Consider the following 24,145-nt stretch of genomic DNA (forward strand, 5'->3'; position numbering starts at 1 on the left):
GCAAGGATAATGAAGCCAGGACCAGAATGTATAGAGAAGCCACACACAGATGGTATTCTTTAAATTAGGTAAGGGGTGGTGGTAATATGAGAGCTTCTTATGACAGCACAAAAAAGAACATTCTTCATAACTCATGAGTATAAATTCCTGCAGTTAGGGCTTCTCTCAGTAACCTCTCTGGTAGTTTCCAGTGACCCCAATGTCCAAGAGGTTATGCTTTATTGTCTTTACTTTGTTGATAAAGAGAGGAAATTTGGGAGGTTAAAGGGCTTATTCAAGATTTCATGGCTAGAATATGAGTCTAAAAATACCACTCTTTGGATCAGGGTATAAATCTCTCTTATGAGTCATCAACCTTCAAAGGTCCATCAATCCATCCATCCATCCATCTATCCATCCATTAATCTTGTCTGTCAATACATCCACCCACCCACCCACTGACCCATCCAGCTCCTCTAACGGGAATGGACCTACAGAATGTGACAGGTAGGTTTGCAAGACCCACTCCATGGCCTCAAGCCTCTCAGCTTCTCCACTTCTACTCAGAGAAGGTAACAATAGGTGGACTCCTTCCCTGTGTTCCAGCCCAGAACATGGCACAGAAGAAGCATCTCTGTGACAGGGGAAACTTGAAAGAATATTTCATTGGCTTTTAGCTGTCAGACTTTCTAAATCTGCTCTGAACAGTAAATAACCTTTCTTCTGGAGATCAAAAACACTGTGATTGGAGGGCATTGGTGGTGGTAAGCTTGCACTGGTAAATGGAGGTGTATACTTTTTGTGATTGAAACCCAACTACAAACATGTTTATAATCATGACTGCTTAAATAAAGATATATATATATATATATATATATATATATATATATATATATATATATATATATATATAAAACCACGGAGAAACCTAGAAATTTAACACTTAAGGAACTCTAAGTTTTAGAAAATATTTGACTCTTCCAAGGCTTAAGACTAGATAAGAAAGGACTGTTGAGCATGTGTCTGTACAAGCGCAGACAATTCTGTTTAGTTTAAAACTTGAGACTGGGGCTGATACAATAGACAAGTCCAGAGATACAAGTGCCATGTGTGCCATCTGGGTATAGGACAAGGTGAGGTGACCAAGAATTGACAACTTCTAGATGTCCCAAGAAGGCAAAATGATCTCTATCTGCTGTCTAACATTCATGGCCATTGACACTTGGATGTGATAGACATAACTGACTTTTAATATTATGTGATTTAAATATTAAATCAATACATTTTAACCTATAAATAAACAAATACATTGTTAATTTATATTAATTTATATTATAATAGGCATACTCAAAATGAAGTGAGGACAGTGGTAGATAGTTGTGGGCACTTTGGTGGTGGTGAATGTGCAGTCACTTTTATGTCAAAACTATTAATATTTTTATTGAAGAAGAGCATCATCTCCTTTACCCAGAGACTAAGCTCTTTGAAGACCATTCTTTCAACTGATATTGATTGACTTTCTCTTTCATTTTTTCTCTTTGTCTCTTCCTGCCTCTCTTTATTTATCATACACACACACACATACACACACCATTTTCTCACCATACATAGAGATCGTAGAATATCTGAATTTATTTTGTGACCTTGAACACTCAGTTCAGCAGAGCATTTGTCTTTGTTCTGCTGATACTAGAAGACAGCGAGAGGGAGAAAAAGGAAATCTAATTTTTATAGGTTTTTTTTTTTTTTATAGGATGGGTTTAAGACAAATGCTGCTACCTAGATGAGGATGAGCACTTTTGAGAGATAGAGGAGAGAATTTGGGAAATTGTTTACCCATATTTATCCTTATCATAGATAAATTTATTTAATCATTTCTAAATACCTCTAGAATTAATACCACAACTACACTGGTAAGTTCATATTACAGGTTGACAATCCTTCATATCTTAAAATTGTTATTCTTGTTCTTGACTGTAAAGCCTCCAGCACAGTTTATTACTTCTTACTCTGTCTTTTTTTATATAAACAACTATAGTTCCTATTTTCCATGTAAGTCCTCCTCTTTCATATTAATTACAAGTTTCTTTTGAAAAATGAATAATGCCTATTGCATTTTGAGTCCCTGGAACAAAGAGTACTTGCATGCAGAAAAAACATATCACTAAAAAAATAAACTGCTACAAAGCTCTCAGTCTTAAACTAATGCACATCCTATTCTGGCTACATAGCCATGGACCTTGGTTTTAGAATTACAGAAGAGGGAGGGAGAGAGATAGTATAGTGGTTTAGCAGTTATGGCATGTGCCATATATGCAACCAATTCCTGTTTAATCCCTGACACCAACATGTGATCACCTGAACATCAGTAAGACTGATCACTGAGCACAGAGTCAGGAGTAATCCTTAAGCATCACTGGGTATGGCCCAACACCCTACTCCCCAAATTAGAATTAAAAAAGTACTTGAGTAAATGCATAGAAGAATATCAAACTAAACACATTCACAATGATAAATTTTAATTCTAATTAATTCTCCAGTACATCTACAAACTGTAACTTTTAGTTTCCAAAGAAGACCATAAAATGAATGAAGGATGAATCCTAACAGTCTAATATTTGGAAGTCAAATTGAGATCTAATGAGCATAAATCAAATGCTTAGGGTGATACAAAAATATAGAAACATACCTCATGGTAGGTATGTTTTAATGCATATGTTATCTGCAGACTACTAAATACTTCTATAAGCTAATATCTAGGGACTGAGAATATGGCTTAAACTATATATATATATATATGCATTGCATGTAAGACGCCTGGGTTTGATGTCCAGAATTACAGTCTTTCAAGCAATACCAGATATGTTCCCCCAAACAAACAAAAGAAAAACTAGTATTTAGAATAAAAAATAAGATCAATAGGACAAAGAAATTATAATGTCAATCTCTTCATGTGGACCATAAAAACAAATATAATAAAATGACATTAAATCTAGTTTATTACTTCTTATTTTTTATTTTATATAGTAATTTTAATTTTATATAGTAATAGTTTATTACTTCTTATTATTTCTTATTCCTATGTAAAAAGAACTTCTGATATGCATGTTTCTTTATGCATGCTGCTTGCATCTTAAATGTACATGACATTATGTTCTCAGCAAGTTTTCAGATTTGTGTAGAGGCATCTGAAAATGTAAGATATAATTATATCTCATGACTCTGCAAAATTAGCTTGTATGAAGAAAGTGTTGCTTTTTTAATCACAGACCAATACCTAGAAATGTCTGGTTTGTGTCACTCATTCCCCAAAGACAAACCATATAGTTCAACATAACTATAAGCTAAACACCAAATAACACTTCCGTGGATGTAGGGAAAGATTCATTTTAATATGATAAAAAATCATCACATTCTCTCTCCCAACTACACCCGCAGTCGCTCTCAAGCTGAAACCTTGCATACTAAACGCATCATCTCTGTTTCTGTGTTGGTCTCAGAACTCATTGCTTTTTCTGCTGACTACAGTAGAAAACTGGTTGGCTAATTCTGATTTTCACAGTCTGTCTGCATTTCAACTTGCCTCCCTCATCAGGGACATTTCCCTGAGAGCGACATAAGAGGATAATTGGCTAATCAATATGGAGAACAACAATCCTAAAGGGAGTTAGGGAAACTCAGAGGCCGCAACACACACCCTCCATCACCTCCATTCTGTCATCTTATGAAAATGCAAGTCTATATATTGCAACCTGTCAAGATGCTTTAATAACTCGAGACCTAGCAAATATCCTGGTTAAAATAGAAAACACCTCAAAAATGTTAACTAAGGAAGAAGGTTTTAGGCTATTATTTTACAGTGCAGGCTTTATCTTAAATTTCCTTCCAAGTAGCTACAGAGAGATCTCCTGCTGGAACAGGACTTGGGTATAGGATGTATTTATGGGTGAGAACATGATTTAAAATCAAGCCTACAGGCAATGACCACAGACAACGATGCAGATTTGAGTAGCTGGCAGAGAGACTCTCAACAATAAAAAGCCCCTGACTCTAGGGGACACATTGGTATTCTGCCTCAGGTCAGCTTACTTTGCTTTGCCTCGAGCAATCATATTACATTCATGAAGTTTCTTAACATAATTATTCATATTTAACCTCAAGTCTCCCAGTTCTTCCATAAATGTGAATTTCCCAAAATGCTACCATCTATCTTAGACTGATTCATATGTAGAATAACTGGCTAAGGAAGTTGGAAAACCTTTAGAAAAGGAAAATAATGCATTTTATTTAATTTAAGCTAATGGTCAAGACAATTTCTCTAAAAATTTCTAATTACTTGACAGAGTCCAGAGATTTACTAAAGAATATAAAGGGAAACATTTTGCATATTTTCAAATGCATTTCAGGAACAAACTGTATTAAGATACAAATTATAAAGTTGGAAGCATGGCATTTTACTTTAAATCTCTGAAAGATACTATAGTACTTAAAAGAATGAGTATATATATGTGAATCTGTGTATACATATATACAATTATTTTATAAATATCTACATATATACTATTTAAGGATTAAGCCTTTTGTGGAAAAGAAATCATAAATATATGAGGCATTTAACTTATCTTATTAAAATCATAAAAATCAAGAAAGATATTTAGCAAATCATATATAAAATCTGCTAATAGAAAAATCTATGATTCTTAAAAAAATCTTTTTTAACCTTAGAATAATAAAGAAAAACTTGTAATAAATTTAGACTTAGACTACTACAGTATATTTTAGAAATAAAATTTTCATACAGAAAGCCAGCCTATAATTAGTTGCCTAGAAAATAAATTTGGGGGAGCTAGAGAGATAATACAGTTGGTTAGGTGCATGTGGCTGACCTGGGTTTGATTCCCAGCATCCCAAATGGATCCTGGAGCCCTCTTGGAGTGATGCCTCAGTGCAGAACAAGGAGCAACTATTGAGAACCCTGGATATGGCCCTCCAACATTTTTTAAAATTAACATTCCGTAATAACCATAACTCATATAGATGTAATATGATATGATACTAATTATGCAAATACTTTCCTCGTTCAGGTAGGCAGTAAGTGTTAAAGAAACATGAGCTTCATAGTAAGGAAGACTAATATAGGGCCAGTAACTATAAAAATAATCTATTTCTCTGAGCCTCAGTTTCATGAGAGTACAGTAGCCTCAACCCCAGCTATTTAAAAGGATCACTATGAAGCACAGAAACACACACTACTTTGCATTACTCTGCCCTTTACTTTCATTTATGCATGTATTGTATGTTTGAGAGCATATTAAATGCAGCATATATATGTTTCATATGTAACTACAATGAAATCTTTGGTATTAAAATAAATACCTAATTTCTAACTTATAGTGTGGCCCATTTGTAATTTATGGACTCCTGGGGTAATAATCAAGGTGGTATATCAAAAAGAAACCTTCCAATAAACTTCACATTTAGATTTACAATAGAAGGTGGAAACAGCTACACCCAGTGAGGGAATAATGATATCTTAGTAGTAGAAAGAGTCCGAGGCTTCCCATCTGTTCAACAGCTTCTGTTTTGCCCTGTGGCTTCATCATGATGTGGTGATTTCTTCTTGCCAACGGATCCTGGCCTACTCATGCATGTACATAGGTAAGCTCCAGTGCTGCCTGGGGTGGCTCCTCTTACTGTGCTGACTACCCTCCTCCATTAACTTCAGTTTGTGCATCACTTTAATGAACAAATTCTTAATAAGGTGCTTTCCATCTAGGAAGGAAATTGCTGACAGTTCTTGGATGTAAGTCAAGGCATGTGAGGGTCCACTTGAATTTGGGGACCCAAAATTCTGGTCAGCACGCAAAAGGAGCTACAACCCTCAATTTTTCATACATAAATGGGCATTTCCTGCCAAACCCATGCAGGGAGGAGACAGACACTCACTCTATGAATGCTCTCTCTCTCTCTCAGCCTGCTTCTCTCCTGTCATAGAGATGTTATCATGGCAGAAGCTCACCTTTGCTGATGGTGATTTTTAACACTAAATTTAGCAATAAGTTAGTAAGCAATAAGCAAGTAAATTAGGCAGTAAGATAGAATATATTTGGTAAGTGCGATGTGAAAGGAATAGATTGACAGATCTTTGAAGCCTCATTTTCACTGGTGTAAACACAGCTAGGGGTATATGTAAAATGAATGCTTTTTCTTGGCTCTGGAATCTTCCTGAAGGTCCCTGTTGTTGAAAATTATGGTATTCCTGGGGTATCATCTACTTGGTTTTGGTGTTTGGGTATATGCAGTTTTAATATGTTGGTTTAGAGGTGTGTGTGTGTGTGTGTGTGTGTGTGTGTGTGTGTGTGTGTGTGTGTGTGTGTGTGTGTGTGTGTTGGGGGGTTGTTTCTCCAAATAACTCTAATCTCTTTGACAATAACTTGTGAAAAATGCCTCCAGGAATCAAGTCACTAAAGTGGTTTCTTCCTTGAAGGATACTTTTGTCTGATAAAAATTTCAAACTGGCCTTTGGTGCTGTCTGCAGAGAACTTGCAGACATCTAAACTATACTAAATGATCTTCCTGGGCGATTCATTGCTATATAATCTAAAAAGGTGGTTTTCAATCATGGGTACCACCCTTACCCCCCCCCCCAAACTGTGTATAAAAGGCTGAAAACCACTGATTTAAAGAACTCCTTGGTGGTGATGATGGTGATGTAATTCCTTGAGATTTAAAATTTTCAAATGAAGTGTCCGAAAGGGAGTCCATTCTTACACTTTCACTGCCAAGACTAAAGTGGATATATTTGTCTCACAATGGAAGAAAATAGTGTTATCTCATGGTGTTTTGTATTTCCTTAGGAGTTACGGATGACTCCTTTAAAGTTCACATATTAGGTAATATTACCTAATTACCTAATGTTATTAGGTAATTTTGGAGGCATCTTTATTCTGAAGATGAATTTTTGTGGTGTACCCCAAGACCCACCCATATCTGGGAGGAGTTTTGGGAACCGGATAATAGGTGTAACTACCTGCAAGACCTCCCATTTCTGGGAGGGGTCTGGAAAAGGATAGATAAACCTCTGAGCCAGGGGATTTGGCCTTTTGCTGTTTCTCTCTTGGCCCGGCTTGGCTTCCTGGCTTTTGGATCTTTGGGCCGCATGGAGCCCAAAGGGAAGATGGCTAACAGGAGATAAGATGCAGGGCTAGCAAAATATAGCTGTGCTTAAAAGGTTGACATAGGCCACACACCTGTGGTGGCAAGGGCATGAATAAAGATGATTCTTCCTGATGGCTGCGTGTGAGTGAGTAATTTCACCTGGGCCTGGAACTCGCCGGCTGCATGGAGGTTGCAGAGCCATGTGGGCTGGATGGCATCATCCACCATCCAGCCCCATCGTTATTTATTTAACACAACATCTGGCGCTCCGAACTTTGACCTGAATCCTGGACCCAAGAAACCAGCAACAATGGTAACATTTCTGCTTTTCAGTTTAATTTTGGCTCTTGTCGGGTGCACTGAGCCCAAAACCCTGGGCCACGTGCAACCATTTTTAAAAATGGCCGACACCCCATCTGGGGGTTCAAAGGCCATTAAAACAAGAGAGGTGAAAGCTTGCACCACATCTGGCCAAGGCCCAGAACTAAAACTTTGTTACAAAAACCAAAAACCTCGGCCTCTTCAAAAACTTATTAAAAGTCTAAATTGGAAACGGAGGAGAAAAAAGACTGTATTTAAAGTGGACTGATTTTCTAAAAATGACCTTTGGCTTGAATTTGGATTTCGACTTTGGAAATTTCGAACTGAACTTTTAGTTTAAATCACTTGAAACTCTGAACATCCATAAGCTGCTTCCAAAGTGCGCCCGGAGGGAAAAATAAGGCAGCGGTGAAGCCCCTCCAGCATCAGAAAAGTGGCCGAAAACTTGCTTGCAAAGTGCGCCCAAAGAAAAAAAAAAGCTGCGAAAAGCTCCAAGCGGCTGGGCTCGGCTCGGCTGGAATCTCGGCTGGGATCGGCTTGGCTGGGCTCAGCTTTGCCCGGAAAAGCGAAAAACCTGGAATCCACGCTCCAGATCACAAACCGGCAGCGGAGCCTGGAACTACGGAAGAAAGCCACGTGGTAAGATCAGCGTGGGACAAACCAACATCTGAACTTTAAAAGTTTACAAAAGCCACGTGGTGAGATCAGCGTGGGACAAATTAAACTATGGTTTTAGGTGTAGAAAATTAGTGGGTAGTAATATTTTACTCATAGTTGGTGATGGAATAAGTTTTAATTAGTTAGTGGTTAAAAAATAAAAATATAAGGGAGGTAATACAGATTAGCCCATTTTAACATCTAATTTCTAACCACCTGCATCTTTGTCTTAGTCATTTTCTTTATGATTTAAATGTGTTTTGTTGTCTTTCAAAGTTAATATTTTCAATTGCAAAATGTTTTACTGTGTATTTTAATGTACTTAGCCTGTTTTTAAAATGTATGTTATGCATGTATGCTGAAGTACTTGTGTATAGGAAAAATATAGGAACAGTGAAGTTCCCCCAATATAGTTTAAAAATATAAAAACATAAAAGTTCCGAAATAGTGCTTGGTAAAAAAGCATTAATAAAATTTTAGGTTACAGGTGTAAAGTATATTTTGCAAATAATATGTTTTTGAAAAGGGCTGGTATATTAATTTTCACTTTATTACGTTGGTGCATGAAAATATTTAAAAAAGGGGGAAATGTGGTGTACCCCAAGACCCACCCATATCTGGGAGGAGTTTTGGGAACCGGATAATAGGTGTAACTACCTGCAAGACCTCCCATTTCTGGGAGGGGTCTGGAAAAGGATAGATAAACCTCTGAGCCAGGGGATTTGGCCTTTTGCCGTTTCTCTCTTGGCCCGGCTTGGCTTCCTGGCTTTTGGATCTTTGGGCCGCATGGAGCCCAAAGGGAAGATGGCTAACAGGAGATAAGATGCAGGGCTAGCAAAATATAGCTGTGCTTAAAAGGTTGACATAGGCCACACACCTGTGGTGGCAAGGGCATGAATAAAGATGATTCTTCCTGATGGCTGCGTGTGAGTGAGTAATTTCACCTGGGCCTGGAACTCGCCGGCTGCATGGAGGTTGCAGAGCCATGTGGGCTGGATGGCATCATCCACCATCCAGCCCCATCGTTAATTATTTAATGCAACAAATTTTGAAATTAAAAACCCAATAATGCTCGGTCAGCCATGTGGTTAGAATCGTAGAATAGACACTATGATTTAAAAAATAATTAAACAGTATTTATGATGTGGTTTGGGTTACACTAGTGATACTTAGAGGTTACTCCTGGCTCTGCACTCAAGAAGTACTCCTGGCAGTGCTTGGGGAACCATATGAGAAGTAGGAAATTTAACTGAGATTGGTCACATGCAAAGCCAATGTCCTATCCTCTTTAGTATCACTCCAGTATCATAGGTATTATAATTACTTAGTTGTTTGTTTCATGGCATTATTATGACCATACTTATGCTCACATACTTGAATTTTCTATGAAAATGTATTCAGTTTTGCTTTGCTATCTGTTTTTTAAAACTTTGTTTCTAAGCATTGAAGTCAAAATAAAAAAATAACCAACAACAAAAATCTATAGAGTCTCAAGCTAATATTATTTCAGTAAGACAATGATTCTTTTAAAAAAAATGCCACTTTTTGGGGCTGGAGTGGTAGTACAGTGGTAGGGCATTTGCCTTGCACACGGCTGATCCTGGATGGATGAGGGTTTGATCTCTGGAAATCCATATGGTCCCCAGAACCTGCCAGGAGCGATTTCTGAGCACAGAGCTAGGAGTAACATCTGAGCACCACCAAGTGTTACCCAAAAACAAACAAACAAACAAAAGCCACTTTTGGGCTGGAACCAGAGCAGAGCAGTAGAGTTTTGCCTTGCATCTGGCTGATCCTGGATAGGTTAGGGTTTGGTTCCCTGAGCCTGCCAGTAGCGATTTCTGAGCACAGAGTCAGGAGTAACCCCTGAGCGCCACTGGGTGTGAAACAAATTACAAAATAATAATGATAAAAAAACCAAACAAACAACAGAAACATAACCACTTTTTACTTTTTTGTTTGTTTTTGGGTCACACCCAGCAGCACTCAGGGGTTACTCCTGGCTCTATGCTCAGAAATCGCTCCTGGCAGGTTCGGGGCACCATATGGGATGCTGGGATTCAAACTATCGACCTTCTGCATGCAAGGTAAATGCCTTACCTCTAGGCTATCTCTCCAGCCCCATACTTATTACTTTTAAAGTAGATTATTTAAAATTTGACTCTGGATTAACTAAAATTGAAAGTGTGACTTTGGAAAAGTTGGCTAAGAACTTTGGTCAAATTACACATATTTCTGTACCTTTAATACCCCACTTCATTAAATACTTAATTTATTATCTACTCTTTCTAACCGAGAGTAAAACTGCAGAAGTGCAATACCATTTTTATAATATGTTATGGCCAACTCACAAATCAGTAATTAGACTCAATAATGATTCCCTCCAAGCTGCACACAATGAATATGGCATCAGGCAAAATTTTCAAAATTAGTCAAGCCTATCTCTCTACATAGTTTATTTCACAGAGCTACTCTTTTTTCTTAGGATGTCCCAATAGTGACAATGACTAAGCTTAATTTTTATGTTGTGGTTTGTGATATTTGAATCTCTATGTGTTCTGATACTCCTGCTTAGAATGTGCCAATGCCAAGCTCTATTATATCAACACAAACAAGAAAAATTATTGTAGGAAACAAATATTAATTTGTTTAAAATGTATGTATGTTTATAGGAATATAGTGTAGAGAGATATGCCTATAATGCTGTGTAAGTAACTGTAGACCGTGAACTCTTTCCTAAGGACTTTTCCACTGATATGACCTAGAATTAGTAAATAAAATTCAGGTCTCCTGGAACAAACTATTATACCTTCTGAAGGAAAAATGTAAGTTTGTGGCTGCTGTATAGAGTTACTGAAAACTCACACCTACCTGATCTACAAAAGCTGACTCCACTGACTAAAACGACTCTTTTTTATACTGAGAAAGGAGCTCTCCCAGAATTCAGGTTCTTTAAGAGCTTTGAGTTCAAGGAAGAAAAGTAAGAAAGGAATTTTCCCTTCACTTTTTAAACATGCTTTGATATTTCTCTGAGGCAAACTCTAAGGCTGTAATAGACTATAACTAGATTCTTTAGACGTTTCCACTTCTTTCTAGAAAAGAAATTACTTTAATGAAAGGATTAGCTGTGAAGTCATATTTTTGAGTCTCACACTAACAAAAACTTCATATAAAGTTAAATTCATATTAAATGTTTTAGTGCCTTAAATATGCTCACTGCCTTGTGCCCACATAACTTTCAGCTTATCTGTCTCAATGACAAAAGTTAGATGGCCCAAATCAGCAATGAGGTCCTTGACTATGGAAGCAGATGATGAGTCAATGAATTACATTATTTCAGCAGTGATCTGTCCCTTCCGGCTACTTAATGGTCCCTGAGTAAAACGTTTTGCTATTGAGAGACAAAACTTATCTCACCAGTTTATGTACCAAGAGTCACACAAAGTTCCTAAGTTGAGAAGCAGGTGGGTTAAGTTATCCCTATAGCATCATTCTGGCTCATAGCAGTATCTCCTGGTGCATCTCAGAAGGTTCAAAATGAAAGACTCTGTGTGGTAACCTGACTTCCTGGGTAAATGTGGCTATGTAAAATAAATGTGTCCACCTGAAATATATCAAAGCATTTTTATGATAACCAATCTAGACAGTAACTTGGCTGAATTAAAAACTAATATCTAATAAAATTTAAAGAAAATATTTAAAACAAAAGTTTACAAGACACATAAACAGCGGTTCTATTCAGCAATGACCAGACTGAGTTATTTATCTGCAAACATAATATGGCATGAATATCACCACCAGGTAGTGCTCACTGAAAAACTAGCCCATATCACTGCTTGATACTTTGCTAAAATTTTAGATTACCATTTTCTTCTTCTTCCTCCTCTTCCTCCTCCTCCTCCTCTTCTTCTTCCTCTTCCTCATCTTCTACATCCTCTCCATCCTCATCATCATCCTCATCTTCCTCCTCCAGCTCCTCCTCTTCCTCTCGATCTACCTCCTCATCTTCATCATCCTCATCTCTCTGCTCATCGTCATCCTCAGAGTACTCCTCCTCCTCTTCCTCTTCTTCCTCCTCCTTTTCATCCATGTCCTCAGTGCCATCGCTCTCATAGCATTCATCTACTGAGGAACTGTCTGCTTTCACCGCAAATGCTTTCCTTTTGGGAGCAGGTTCTTGAGGCTGCTTATCTTGAGTTTTTCTTTTTTTGGCTAAGGGGCAGCCATATACACTATAGAGAAAAGAAAGAGAGAAATGGGGCAGAGAGGGAAAGAAAGAATGAGGGAGGGGAAGGGAAGAAGGGAGGAGAGAAAGGAAAAAGAGAGGCAAGTCAGGGAGAGACAGAGAGATCTATGTTATTCTCTTTGAGGATCAAAGCAATAGGAGTCATTGAACAAGATGGTTAAGTTAACTATAAATCATATGTCATGTGACACCATCCACCCAAATGCTAACAGGAGAAAAATACACACGCTTTTTTTTTCATAGCTGCTAAATTCTGTTAATGAAATAAAATGACAAAGAAGTAGAGCTTCCATTTATCTAGTTACTATTCCTATTCATCTTCTACCTCTTCTTACTCCCTTACCACACAATATGAAGATCCTAAGAAAATTTAGGAAGACAGTTTATGAATAGTTGTATAATATGCAATTGACAATAGAAATTCAATATAATTTAAGAAGTTTATAAAACATACACTGTATGCAAGGTGAATTCTAAAAATTATGCCAGGAACCTGTATAAAATTTCAATATTTGAAATGTCAATAATACATATGTTGTGAAAAATCTTTGGGCATATTTTGGCTTGTAAAGTCTAAGGATAAAATCATGTCTTCACTCATGTGAACTACTCAGAGAAGATGAACCCCTGCTGGTAAGAGAGAGTATGCATGTTTAAATATGCAGAGTAGTGTCCTAGTGTCAGTCTAGCTTCCATCATCCTCACACATGGCTTAAAAGAGATGAACTTAGTGTTAATAGCAGTCATCACAAAGTCACGCTGTAATTGGTCCAGACTTGACTAAGGTCTTACAGTAGGAGCGCACAACCAGAAAAAGCAACTCCCCAAATTTGCTAATTTACTAATCACAGTTCTTTGTTTCACAGAAGTTTTATAAATTTACTATAAGGAACAAGGGTAAAAAATCATAGAAGTAAAAATACTGTGGACCAGTATTTTGTTTGGCAAAATATGTGCTCTCAGTTTTGTTAGTAATTAATACTTTAATAATGTTTCCTTATGAACTTTGCTTTTATTTTTGCCTATAGTTTTTTCTTTTGGGGCCATACCCTGTGACACTCTGGGGTTACTCCTGGCTATGCACTTAGAAATCGAAATTGCTCCTGGCTCAGGGGACCTTATGGAACACAGAGGATCAGACCAAGTTTCATCCTGGATTGGCTATATGCAGGGCAAGTGCCCTACCTCTGTACTGTGTTATTGCTCTGAGCCCTGAACTTTAATTTTCTTACTTTGATTTTTCTATGGGTGCGGTGGGATTGGGCCACAACTGGAAGTACTCAGGCCTTACTCTTGGCTCAATGCCCAATGCTCAATGCTCAAGGATATTCTGGCATATATGGTGAACATATATGGGACTAATGATTTAACCAGGGTTGGTGGCATATAAGACACGTACTTTAACAAAGGCTATATCTTGATTTGTTCATTTTTCAGGGGTGGGAGGACGGATATATGGCCATACTCTACAATGCTCAGGGCATATTCCTGAATAATTCGTTTAGTTTTGAACCAGAAATCACCAGCATTTCTTCAACACATCCAGAAATGTCTGTTTGGGAGTCTCCTGTGTGCTAAATCCTCTCATGCAGGAGCTTCTTAATGAAAGGCACAGGTCCTCACTTCAGTTATTTATCACTGGAAGTTTAGCAGGGTTGTGGCAAGCCCTTTCGATGAGTGTTAGAACCTCTTACCTCCCCTCATCATAATTCAAAAAATACTTGGACAATCAGTAAATAATCATTCTTCATAGCAAGTAAACTGTCAGAAATACTATGAACACATAGATATGATCCTGGAATTGCATCGTGAAAAAAAAAGGGATAGCCCATCAAGGGAGCTAGATGTTACCCAGGGCGAGGAGATGCTGAAAATTATGTACAAGGCATCTAGAGGGAAATATTTCATTATCCAGAGACTTAGCAAGAAGGCAAACCCTTTTTCTAGCAAGGGATTGTGGTTGCCACCATAGTTTAAATTACTGGCTTCAAATATGGTCCCTTGAGTGCTGCTAGGGATCATGCCTTAGTATTAAGCCAGAAATAGCTCCTAGGTGTGACCAAAGGAATTTTTCCTCCCACACGCAAAAAAAAAAAAATCATTAAATTTCAAACAAAAAGAGAATGTATAATGATAAGACATAACAGAGAGATGAGAGGTTCAGAAAATTCAAAGGAAGACAACCAAATGGAATGCATGATGTGTAGAAGGTGGGGCATAGGAATTTGATGTAAGAGCTGAATTCAATCAGCCTTGGATGAATGAATTGTGGGACCTAAAATTTTCAGTAGAAAAGAAGGGCTATATACTCTGTTGCAGTGAGATTTGCATGTTGAGTTGGTGAGAGCACCATAATGCAGGGAGCAAGATAGGTTAGGGTGGGGAAGCCTGAAAATGAGGGCAGAGTGCCACCATTCAAGTAGGGATATGGGGGGGGGGGGTGTTGTGTTAAATAATTATCGGTGGGGCTGGATGGTGGAGGATGCCATCCAGCCCACGTGGCTCTGCAACCTCCATGCAGTCCGCGAGTCCCAGGCCCAGGTGAAATCACTCACTCACAGTCAGGCGTTAGGAAGAATCATCTTTATTCAAGCCCTAGCCACCACGTGTGTGTGGCCTATTCATAACCTTTCAAGCACTGGTTATTCTTGGCCCTGTATCTAAACTCCTTTCAGCCATCTTTCCTTTGGGCTCCATGCGGCCCCAAGATTCAAAAGCCAGGGAGCCGAGCCGGGCCAAGAGAGGAACGGCCAAAGGCCCGAATTCCCTTGGTCCATGCCTTATCTAACCTTTTCCAGACCCCTCCCAGGAATGGGAGGGGCTCGCAGGTAAGGTTACGCCTACTATCCGGTTCCCAAGACCCCTCCCCGAAATGGGTGGGTCTAGGGTTTCAAATGGGTACACCCACAGGGGGGGATTCATTGAAGAAAGTATTCAGGGTGCTTGGCTGATGTCACATAGGGATGGAAGGAAAACCAGAGTCCAAATACTGAGGGTGCACTTCACTAACATAGTGGAAAGAAGGCAAGGCAAAGTCAGACCCATAGATATGGAATATGTGGAATGTACAGTTAGCTAGAAAATAAATTTCTTATTTAGAAGAGTATAATGTGTGAAAGGGGCCAAAACGGTAATTTAAGGACACTTAATTACTAATTATCAAGCACTTTGGATATGCAAAAGCCTAACCAGGTTATATTAGCATGGAAATACAACTGTCTGTTAATGTTTGCCCTTTTTCTTTCTGTATTTACAGTTTATAAACAATAAATACTATATAATTGGAGAGTAGTCAAGAATCTCAGTCCATGAGGCTGTGAGTCCTTGATCCTATGCTTTTTTCTCATATCTATTTGTTTTTATCATCCTTATGGTGCTCTTGCATCAGGTCCAGTCCTCTGCGTGTGGAAAGGAATGGGTTGGCAAAACACTGTGTGTGGAGAATGATGAGTTTGAATTGCTATGAGAGGTTGTGTTGACTGTGGCATTTTGACAGATGTTGAACTTTAACTTTAGAGTCATCTGATTTAAATGGAAAACTCTAACTATCCATAGCATTTTCCTCCAAAGTAAAATAAAATAATGAATAAAACGAGAATCACACAAAGGGATTAAACAAAAAGAAACCACATTTAAAGTATGGTTCTAACATACAAAGTACTCAAGAAGAGAAAGCCATGCAGCATAATAAGAATAATAAACTAGTATTTCTTTTTTGATAATGTTCATATATCAACATACCTAAAAATAAGTTGATTTTTACTTTTTTAGAGAAACTTGCTACTTACTACTTGTTACTGCAATAAAAAAAAACCAACTAATTTAGACTGTTGGCACTAGTGAAAAGGGATATATATGGTTCTGATTCTTAGGAATATTTTGTGTGTGATTACTTGAGTATGATAAATATAACATTGGCTTATGCCTTAAAGGATGGTGACATGGAACATTGCCAAGTGCCCAAAGTTCAAAGGACCTCTCTCAATCCTAACATATGATATTGGGTAAAATCTTTTCAGTAATTTGGATGCCCCTTTCTTATTATGTAAAATGAGTACCATGTATGATTTCTAAGGCTAAACATACTCTTAATCTAAAATAACTTGCATTCTTTCAATAAGTGGTCATCTCTTAAATTATACTTAAATAAACACATTTGTATGTAAAAAATAAACTACATGTTGGTTATGTAGCATTACTGCTTTGAAATAAAATTATATTTTTGATTTATTTTGTGAAAATTTTTACCTTTATTGGGGCTGAGTCTGACTCAATAACCTCAGAAAAACATACCCAATCTTAAAAGACTGACTCTTCACTCTTTCAGCATACTTAATCGCTACTAGACACTTTTTGTTCTATGTGTCATATTGGAAATATGGTGGTTCTAGAACCAAATGGGCATGGTCTGTCCATGCTGTAGTGTGGTTTTCCATTCATGCTCTATTTTCAATTCCTGATATTTACTTGATCCATCCAAGTACAGTTCTTTTGCAGTGAGATGGATGTGTTAAGGAGAGAAAACACATAAAAAGGAACAAAAAAGAGATGAACATCAAAATTGTGGAGATATATGAGGGGTGCAGAGATGATGGGAAATGAAGGGAAAAAGTCTGAGTAGATTTATCTACTACCACATACAATAGTCTCACCTTCAGCCATTGGTTTTGGATTTCGCATATGAGAAATAACAAAACCAACCAAGAACATACGGTAGTGATTTGAAGAGAACACCAAGTCAATAAACCTGTATCTAGGCTCAGTCTCTTTGTTTTTTGGGGAAAACTCCTGGTGGTTCTTAGGAGACACTCTGTATCTGTGCTCAGAAATTTTTCCTGAGAGGCTCCGGGGACCATATGGGATGGAGGGGATTGAACCCAGCAGCATGCAAGGCAAATGCCTTACTCGCTCTACTATTGTTCCAGTTCCTAAACTCAGTCTTAACATTAGGCTGAGCATTAGAACTAAACTGTGGGTCAGATTAGCCACCTGTGCAATGAAATGATTCCTTTGCCAAACTAAATTTTTGTTGATGTTTGGGGGAGAGGAAGATATACTCTTTATGCTCAGGGCTTACTGCTATCTGTGCTCAGGGATCACTCCTGGCAATGCTCCAGGGAATATATATAATGACAGAGCTTGAACCAGGGTTGGTCACATGAAATGCAAATGCTCTACCTATTGAACTAAGGCTCCAGATCAAAGCTAAATTTTTTTTTTGTTTTTTGTTTTTTGTTTTTTGGGCCACACCCAGCGTTGCTCAGGGGTTACTCCTGGCTGTCTGCTCAGAAATAGCTCCTGGCAGGCACGGGGGGACCATATGGGAAATCGGGATTCGAACCAACCACCTTTGGTCCTGGATTGGCTGCTTGCAAGGCAAACGCCGCTGTGCTATCTCTCCGGGCCCCAAAGCTAAAATTTTTTAATATATCCAACATCTTAAATAGTTGTCTGCTCATTATTGAAACTTCCAAGGTAAATCTAGTGTTAGCTTCTAACAAAGTAGATTGTCACAAGAATAAGAAGTCTTATTTTCCCCATTAGTTTTATTTCCTTACATTATACTTAATAAATCATTTGGACTTAGTTCTTCAACAGCTTGGAAATATCCAGGCTCACACTTTCAGTTCTACCAATTATCTAGTTAGATGCCCAAACTTTTCTCTTTATTTTTAATGTAAAGTAGAAATGAAATTGCTTTCTGAGATAAATACCAATTCTGTTTTGCTCATTCTTCATTCTCATGGACTGCTAGCTCCCAGTCTACTTTAGATAGAAAAACAAAATTCAAGCCCACAAGACAGATTTCATTCTATTTGTGTTGAACAGCACGTGGTTTAAGAACCTAGTTAAATCGGCAGATGTCTCTTGGTCTATGAGACCTGTAGTTGGGAATATTTCAAAGTGAAACCTTGGAAAGCAATTCTGGAACATGCGTTTGGGGAGTGTGGATCTTCCCAAACCCACATGCTGTGAACATCAGGTCTGCTGATGAGGTGACTGCAATCTGTCAGGAGAAAGTTTTTAACCCTGAAAAAGAATGAATGCCATACTTTCCTCCAGATAGGGGAGTGAATCACAGGTCAGCAACTCATACACATCTTTCTAAGTGACAACCAAACAAAGCATTTTGTAAAGTTCCCAGATTGACAGGAAACATGTGCAATAAAGGGTATCGTTTATTAACAATGACAGAAAAAAATGGGAGCTTGGTTGCCAAAGAGAAGCATTGGGTAAATAAAATTTGCAGGTTCTGTGTTGACCCTTCACTTATATCTTTCACATATGAAGGGCATAAGTTCACCCGACTATTTAAATTCATGTTTTTGTCCCATTTCTAATTTTGCTTTCCTGTATTTTCACAAGGATTCCATATTTGCCAAAAAAAAAAAAAAAACCAACCCTAAATGAACCCGAGTATGAGAGGTACACAGTGAATATATATTGAATAAATTGACCATAATTATCTATTAAATGAAAACACTTATTATATTTTATGGGCTGACATACTGCCTTTATTTTCACTAGACTAGGAAAATGAGGAAAATGACCTATATTGATTAACCATAATATCTTGAAACTATGGTATACCAAATAGAAGCCACTAGCCACATGTTACTCTTTCAATAAAATTTAAAAAAAATTCACATTCACATAAGGCCTATTTCAACTGTTACATTGGCACATATTGCTGGTGACTACCATACTGAAGAACAACAGCAACAAGATAGGATAATGCCATCATCACAAAGATCTATAATAGAAAGTTCTATGGGGACCGTCAGGGACATATCTGGTGTTCAATAAATATGTGTTTCAATTAAAAAAAGAGATGGAGAGGACACTGGACACTGAAGGAAGAAGATGAGGGTAGAGCAGCGGAGAAAGAGTCATATCTAACCTTAGACTTTTGACTGAAATGTCTGAGGAAATGATCATGCACATTGTGATAAAATCAGATTTATTCCTTCACTAAGGACATATCAAGGTCACAATACCAGTCTTAGAATGTCACTTCTACATGCCAGCATTGCTTCAAGACTGTCCTGAATGGCAGGTTAGTGAATTCAATGTATTGATGTATTCTCACAAACATTCCCCCACATACACATTAATTTAAGTGCATTTTATATTTTTCACACAGTTTAAACTTCACAGCATCAGGAAGTATGACTATTCATAAGATCCTGTGGTAGCTTATGTGTTCCAACCTCACTATGATTATTCTAAAGTTAGAAATGAATACTTGATAGCTCCATGTTCCTAAAAAATTTGATATTCTGTATCACCATATTCCTTTAAATATGGTAAAACTTTTTACTTGTTGGGACTGGAGAGATAGTATAAACATTAAGGTATATGCCTTATTTGTAGATGACCTTGGTGTGAATCCCGATACTACTGGTTCTTTGAACATCACTGTGTTTGGTCATGGAGACCTCTGAGCATCATTGGCTGGCAAAGATGGCCCAGGAAATTACTACCAGCCTTACAGGACCTGAATAAAGTTACAACCATGAACCTTCACACTGAATCAGTATTGTAACAGATGAGTTTAAAAGTTGCTTATCATAGAGTTCCCAAGGTGAACATATATGGATTTAAACTATTATGTATCTAGTGCTTTCAAAGCTGATTTGCATGTTACTATTTTTTTTTCTTAAAATAGGGCCATAATCAGTGATGCTGGGAGTCAGGCAATGCTTAGGATTCAAGTACTATCGGGAATTCAAATCAATCATGCACATCCTAAGCATGTGATGCACAACTTGAGCTATCTTGTTGGCCCTCTGTGTTATTTTCCTTTTTGGGAGTGATGGGACCATACACAGTAGTGCTAGGGGGTTACTCATCACTTGATGTTCTCATAAATCACTCCTTGTAGGCTTATATGGGATGTATGGGAGCCTGGAATTGAACATGGCTCAATTGCATTCAAGACAATGCCGTACCTGCTGTGCTATCTTTCTGGCCCCTTCTGTCATTTTTTAACTAGCATTTATTCTATGATTTTATTTTCCAATTTGTTCTATTTTTATTTTATTTTTTACACAATTTTATTATAGATTAGTTAAAGACCTGACAACCATAAAACGGGTTTAGTATTATGGCTCTTCAAAAGTGACATGGGGCCAGATAGATGAAGTCTGTCTCTAGCCCTTATTACTTGAGGAGTTAATATAGCGCAGACATGAACTATATGAATTTAGAGATTTGCAAGACACACTGAAAATTATGTACCAATAAATTTCTTGTCTTGGTTGAATAGTTTCAATTATTCCAAGGTCAAGATAATCATTTTGGAGTAGTATAGATGAGATTTGAACATGATTCTTCAGTTCTGCATTCTATCCCACTTCAGCTTGTATCAGCATTACCCACAGAAACTTAAATTCCAGTTTTTTAACAACCTTCACCTATATTTACCCATCCAACCTACACACTGACCCCATGAAAAGATACTATTTTAATCCCTATTTTGTGTGTGAAAGAAATTTTGAATAATTTGTTTAAAATAACACAGCTGAGAAATATTGAACTAAGTGTTTGAAATTCCTTTTCTAAAGGCAGTCAACTTCCTTATTGGGTTATATATTCTAAAACTACATAAACATCACCACATTTGTTTCTTTACTGGCCACTACATAATATGTAGTTTTTCAATAAATATTTGCTGAATGAATAAATTGACTGGTTCATTCGTTCAGGAAAAGTTGTACTGAGCAGAGCAACACCCTATTTAATCTTTTGGGGGCACAGAGCCGAGATTGTCACCCTAAAGGAGAAAAGGCTGGAAAGTTTCCAAAGAGGAACTAATATAGCAGAGTAAGGTAGGCTATAGAGACAGAGACAGAGACACACAGAAAGAACCAGTAGTAGAACAAGTAGTAGTATCAAGGTAGAGAAGAGATGATACTAACCTTGATAAGGCAGATAATGTTTTTAATCAAGAGAGGAATTTCCTGGGAAGTTTGCTAAAGTGATAGGCCCAATCCTGTTTTGAACCATGGGGATAAGTCAGAGGAGAAGCTTGACATAACCATCTATCTAGAGAAGGCAGATAAAAGGATTCTGTTGGGTCCTAATGAAGAAGTAGGTCAAACTAGCTAGGTGTTGATGAATTTGAGGGACCTCAGTTTAGAGTCCAGAAAAAGAGCTGGAGTGGTCTTGGTAGAAACTCTTCTGAGGCAAAGTCACTATAAGATCTGATGATGAAGTTAATTTCCTGGGGGTTAAGTGAGGGGGTTAAGGGAAAGAGGCTCAAAAGAGAGGCGCTGGAGAAGTAGGAGAGGGAGAGACAGGGTCAAACAGACCAACCAGTCTCTCTGAAGTATAATGGACTCTTCCTACTACTAAACTTTTAATGGGCTATTCTGCTAAGTCTCTACAATGTATAAAAGCTTTTAAAATATGCCAGAAGTAATTTAATTCACTGAATTATTCAAATAGCATTTCAAAAGTCTTTGACATTTCTTTTCAACTACAAATATATCATTAAGCTAATTTATAATTATAATCACATATTGACATATTTACTTAAGTTTGTTCTTTTATTCTCTATAAAGGTTTATGAACATGACCAGCTGATTTAGAACTATATATGTTTGTTTTAAACTTGACATAGATGCTATAGCTTTAATGGATATTCAGTGTATTTGTTTTCAAAATGTTTACGTGACCTATCTGCTTCAAGAATAAAAAATATAGTTTCAAGAAGGTAAAATTTTACTTTTTAATATTATTTTATTTTTAGATTCCTTTAAATGATGTCTCCTATTATTAAATATGGATTGCCTTGCAAAATAATACAGATTCAATTGAAACATAAATAATCAGTGAGTTTTATCAGTAAAATTCCCACACATATATCTAAGAGTATCCATTGTGTGGTTCCTGGCACCTAAGTCTATTGGTGGCTTCCCAGGGATTGTAAATTGTCTTCTAAAAGAGCTTTCCACATTGGTTATCTGAATGTTGACATTATCATCTTAAAAAGTCCTTGACATACTTGAAATATATTGCCTTTTTCTCTTTATCTCCTTCCTTCCCTCCTCCCTCCCTCCCTCCCTCCCTTCCTCCCTCCCTCCCTCCCTTCCTCCCTCCCTCCCTTTCCTCCCTCCCTCCCTTCCCTCCCTCCCTCCCTTCCTTTCCTCCCTCCCTCCCTTCCCTCCCTTTCCTCCCTCCCTTTCCTCCCTCCCTTTCCTCCCTCCCTTTCCTCCTTCCTTCCTTCCTTCCTTCCTTCCTTCCTTCCTTCCTTCCTTCCTTCCTTCCTTCCTTCCTTCCTTCCTTCCTTCCTTCCTTCCTTCCTTCCTTCCTTCCTTCCTTCCTTCCTTCCTTCCTTCCTCCCTCACTCAAGGAAACGCTGACAACTTTAAAAATACTACCTCCCAGAGGCACTACAATTATTTATTTCTTATTATGTCAGTTCTTAGAACATCACACACTTTGTTCACCTAAAATAAAGGACTGTAGGTGTGTTTATCCCATACATTATATATAGTCTCAATGTGATGTTTCCTTAATGCCCCCAAAAGAGGAGTCTTAGGGAGACATAGAGAACTATGAGGAGATGGAAGGTGGGTAGGGGTGAGGGGTGTGTGTGTGTGTGTGTGTGTGTGTGTGTGTGTGTGTGTGTGTGTGTGCGTGTGTGTATTTGTAAGGAGGTCGGAAATGGGGAGATTTGGGGACAAAAGGGGAGATGAGAGCATGTAGGGTGGTGAGGAACTATCGAGAGGTGGGTTGTGTGGGATTTGAGATGTGAGGGAAAGTAGAATATGGGAAGGTGTAGAGAGATAAAGTTTAGGGAAATGTTTTTGGATGTGTGGAGGATAATAGGAGATATGTTTGCCTCTCTGAAAGGCAGTGAGCCTGTGTCAGAGATAAAATAGAGGGTGTCAGGCAAGTCATACTGTGTATCTTCTGATCCCAACCTGTGTTAACCTGCACACGATTTCCAGTCCTCCTTGATCTAACTCCCAGATCAAGATATCCTACTAAAGACATTTCTAAATCTCATCTCTTCTCATCATTACCCTGCTTGAAATAAGATACATTTTTAAAATTACAACTTTTTATCAGGTCTTCCCTCCATTTGGATTTTATCTCCAGTTTTCTTATACTGAATCACACACTCATCTGTTTAGTGTTTCAGTTAGTTTTATTTGCACAAAATTTGAAAAGGCAATCAGTTTGAAAAGCATTAATCCTACAATTTTACCCCTAATGAAAGTCCATTTTTCAAATCATTATGAAAATGATGAAAATTCAAGCTGATTCTTTGGTTTTATAGCTACTCTTCTAATAGTCTGTATTACTGTTTCTTGATTTTTCAAACACAGATTTTTCTACTCTGGAAGATTAAGCTCACTTTGCACATCACAAGCATCCTTCCATTCCCAGTAAAAAAAAATAGCACATTTTATTACCATGATAATCCCAATCTGATGAAAACCCAATTTTTGTTGAATTGATGCTCAAGTTTGATATTATAATGACTATAGTGGACTTACACTAACATCACAAGTATGCTCTATCTTCTACATGTTTATTTTCCTTATCCTAATACATTTTAATTTTTATCTATTTTTATTGATTCCCAAGGGTTATAAAACTTCATATATAAAAATATTGGGCTAAGCCTGAAGCACTTTCTCTTTTTCTCTGAGTTCTTATAATTGACCTAACTGTTCTAAGAATTTGTCTTACTTGGAACCCCACCCAATTTTTTGGGAGGAATGTCCACCACCCATCCTGTCTAGGACCTGGCATTCCCTGTACCCATGG

The 24,145-nt window shown here is 37.6% G+C and overlaps 1 protein-coding gene across 11 annotated transcripts in view; it reads right to left on the reverse strand.

Moving 5' to 3' along the window:
- Nucleotides 1–24,145, reverse strand: part of MYT1L (myelin transcription factor 1 like) — a 476,191-nt gene that overhangs the window by 130,804 nt on the left and 321,242 nt on the right. For all 11 annotated transcript variants that reach the window (XM_049784897.1, XM_049784892.1, XM_049784887.1 and 8 more), the window contains exon 9: nucleotides 11,980–12,347. In XM_049784897.1, coding sequence (XP_049640854.1) covers nucleotides 11,980–12,347 — 368 coding nt within the window. The remainder of the gene's footprint in view (nucleotides 1–11,979; nucleotides 12,348–24,145) is intronic.

This window comes from Suncus etruscus, chromosome 12, assembly GCF_024139225.1.
Source record: "Suncus etruscus isolate mSunEtr1 chromosome 12, mSunEtr1.pri.cur, whole genome shotgun sequence".
NCBI lineage: Eukaryota > Metazoa > Chordata > Mammalia > Eulipotyphla > Soricidae > Suncus > Suncus etruscus.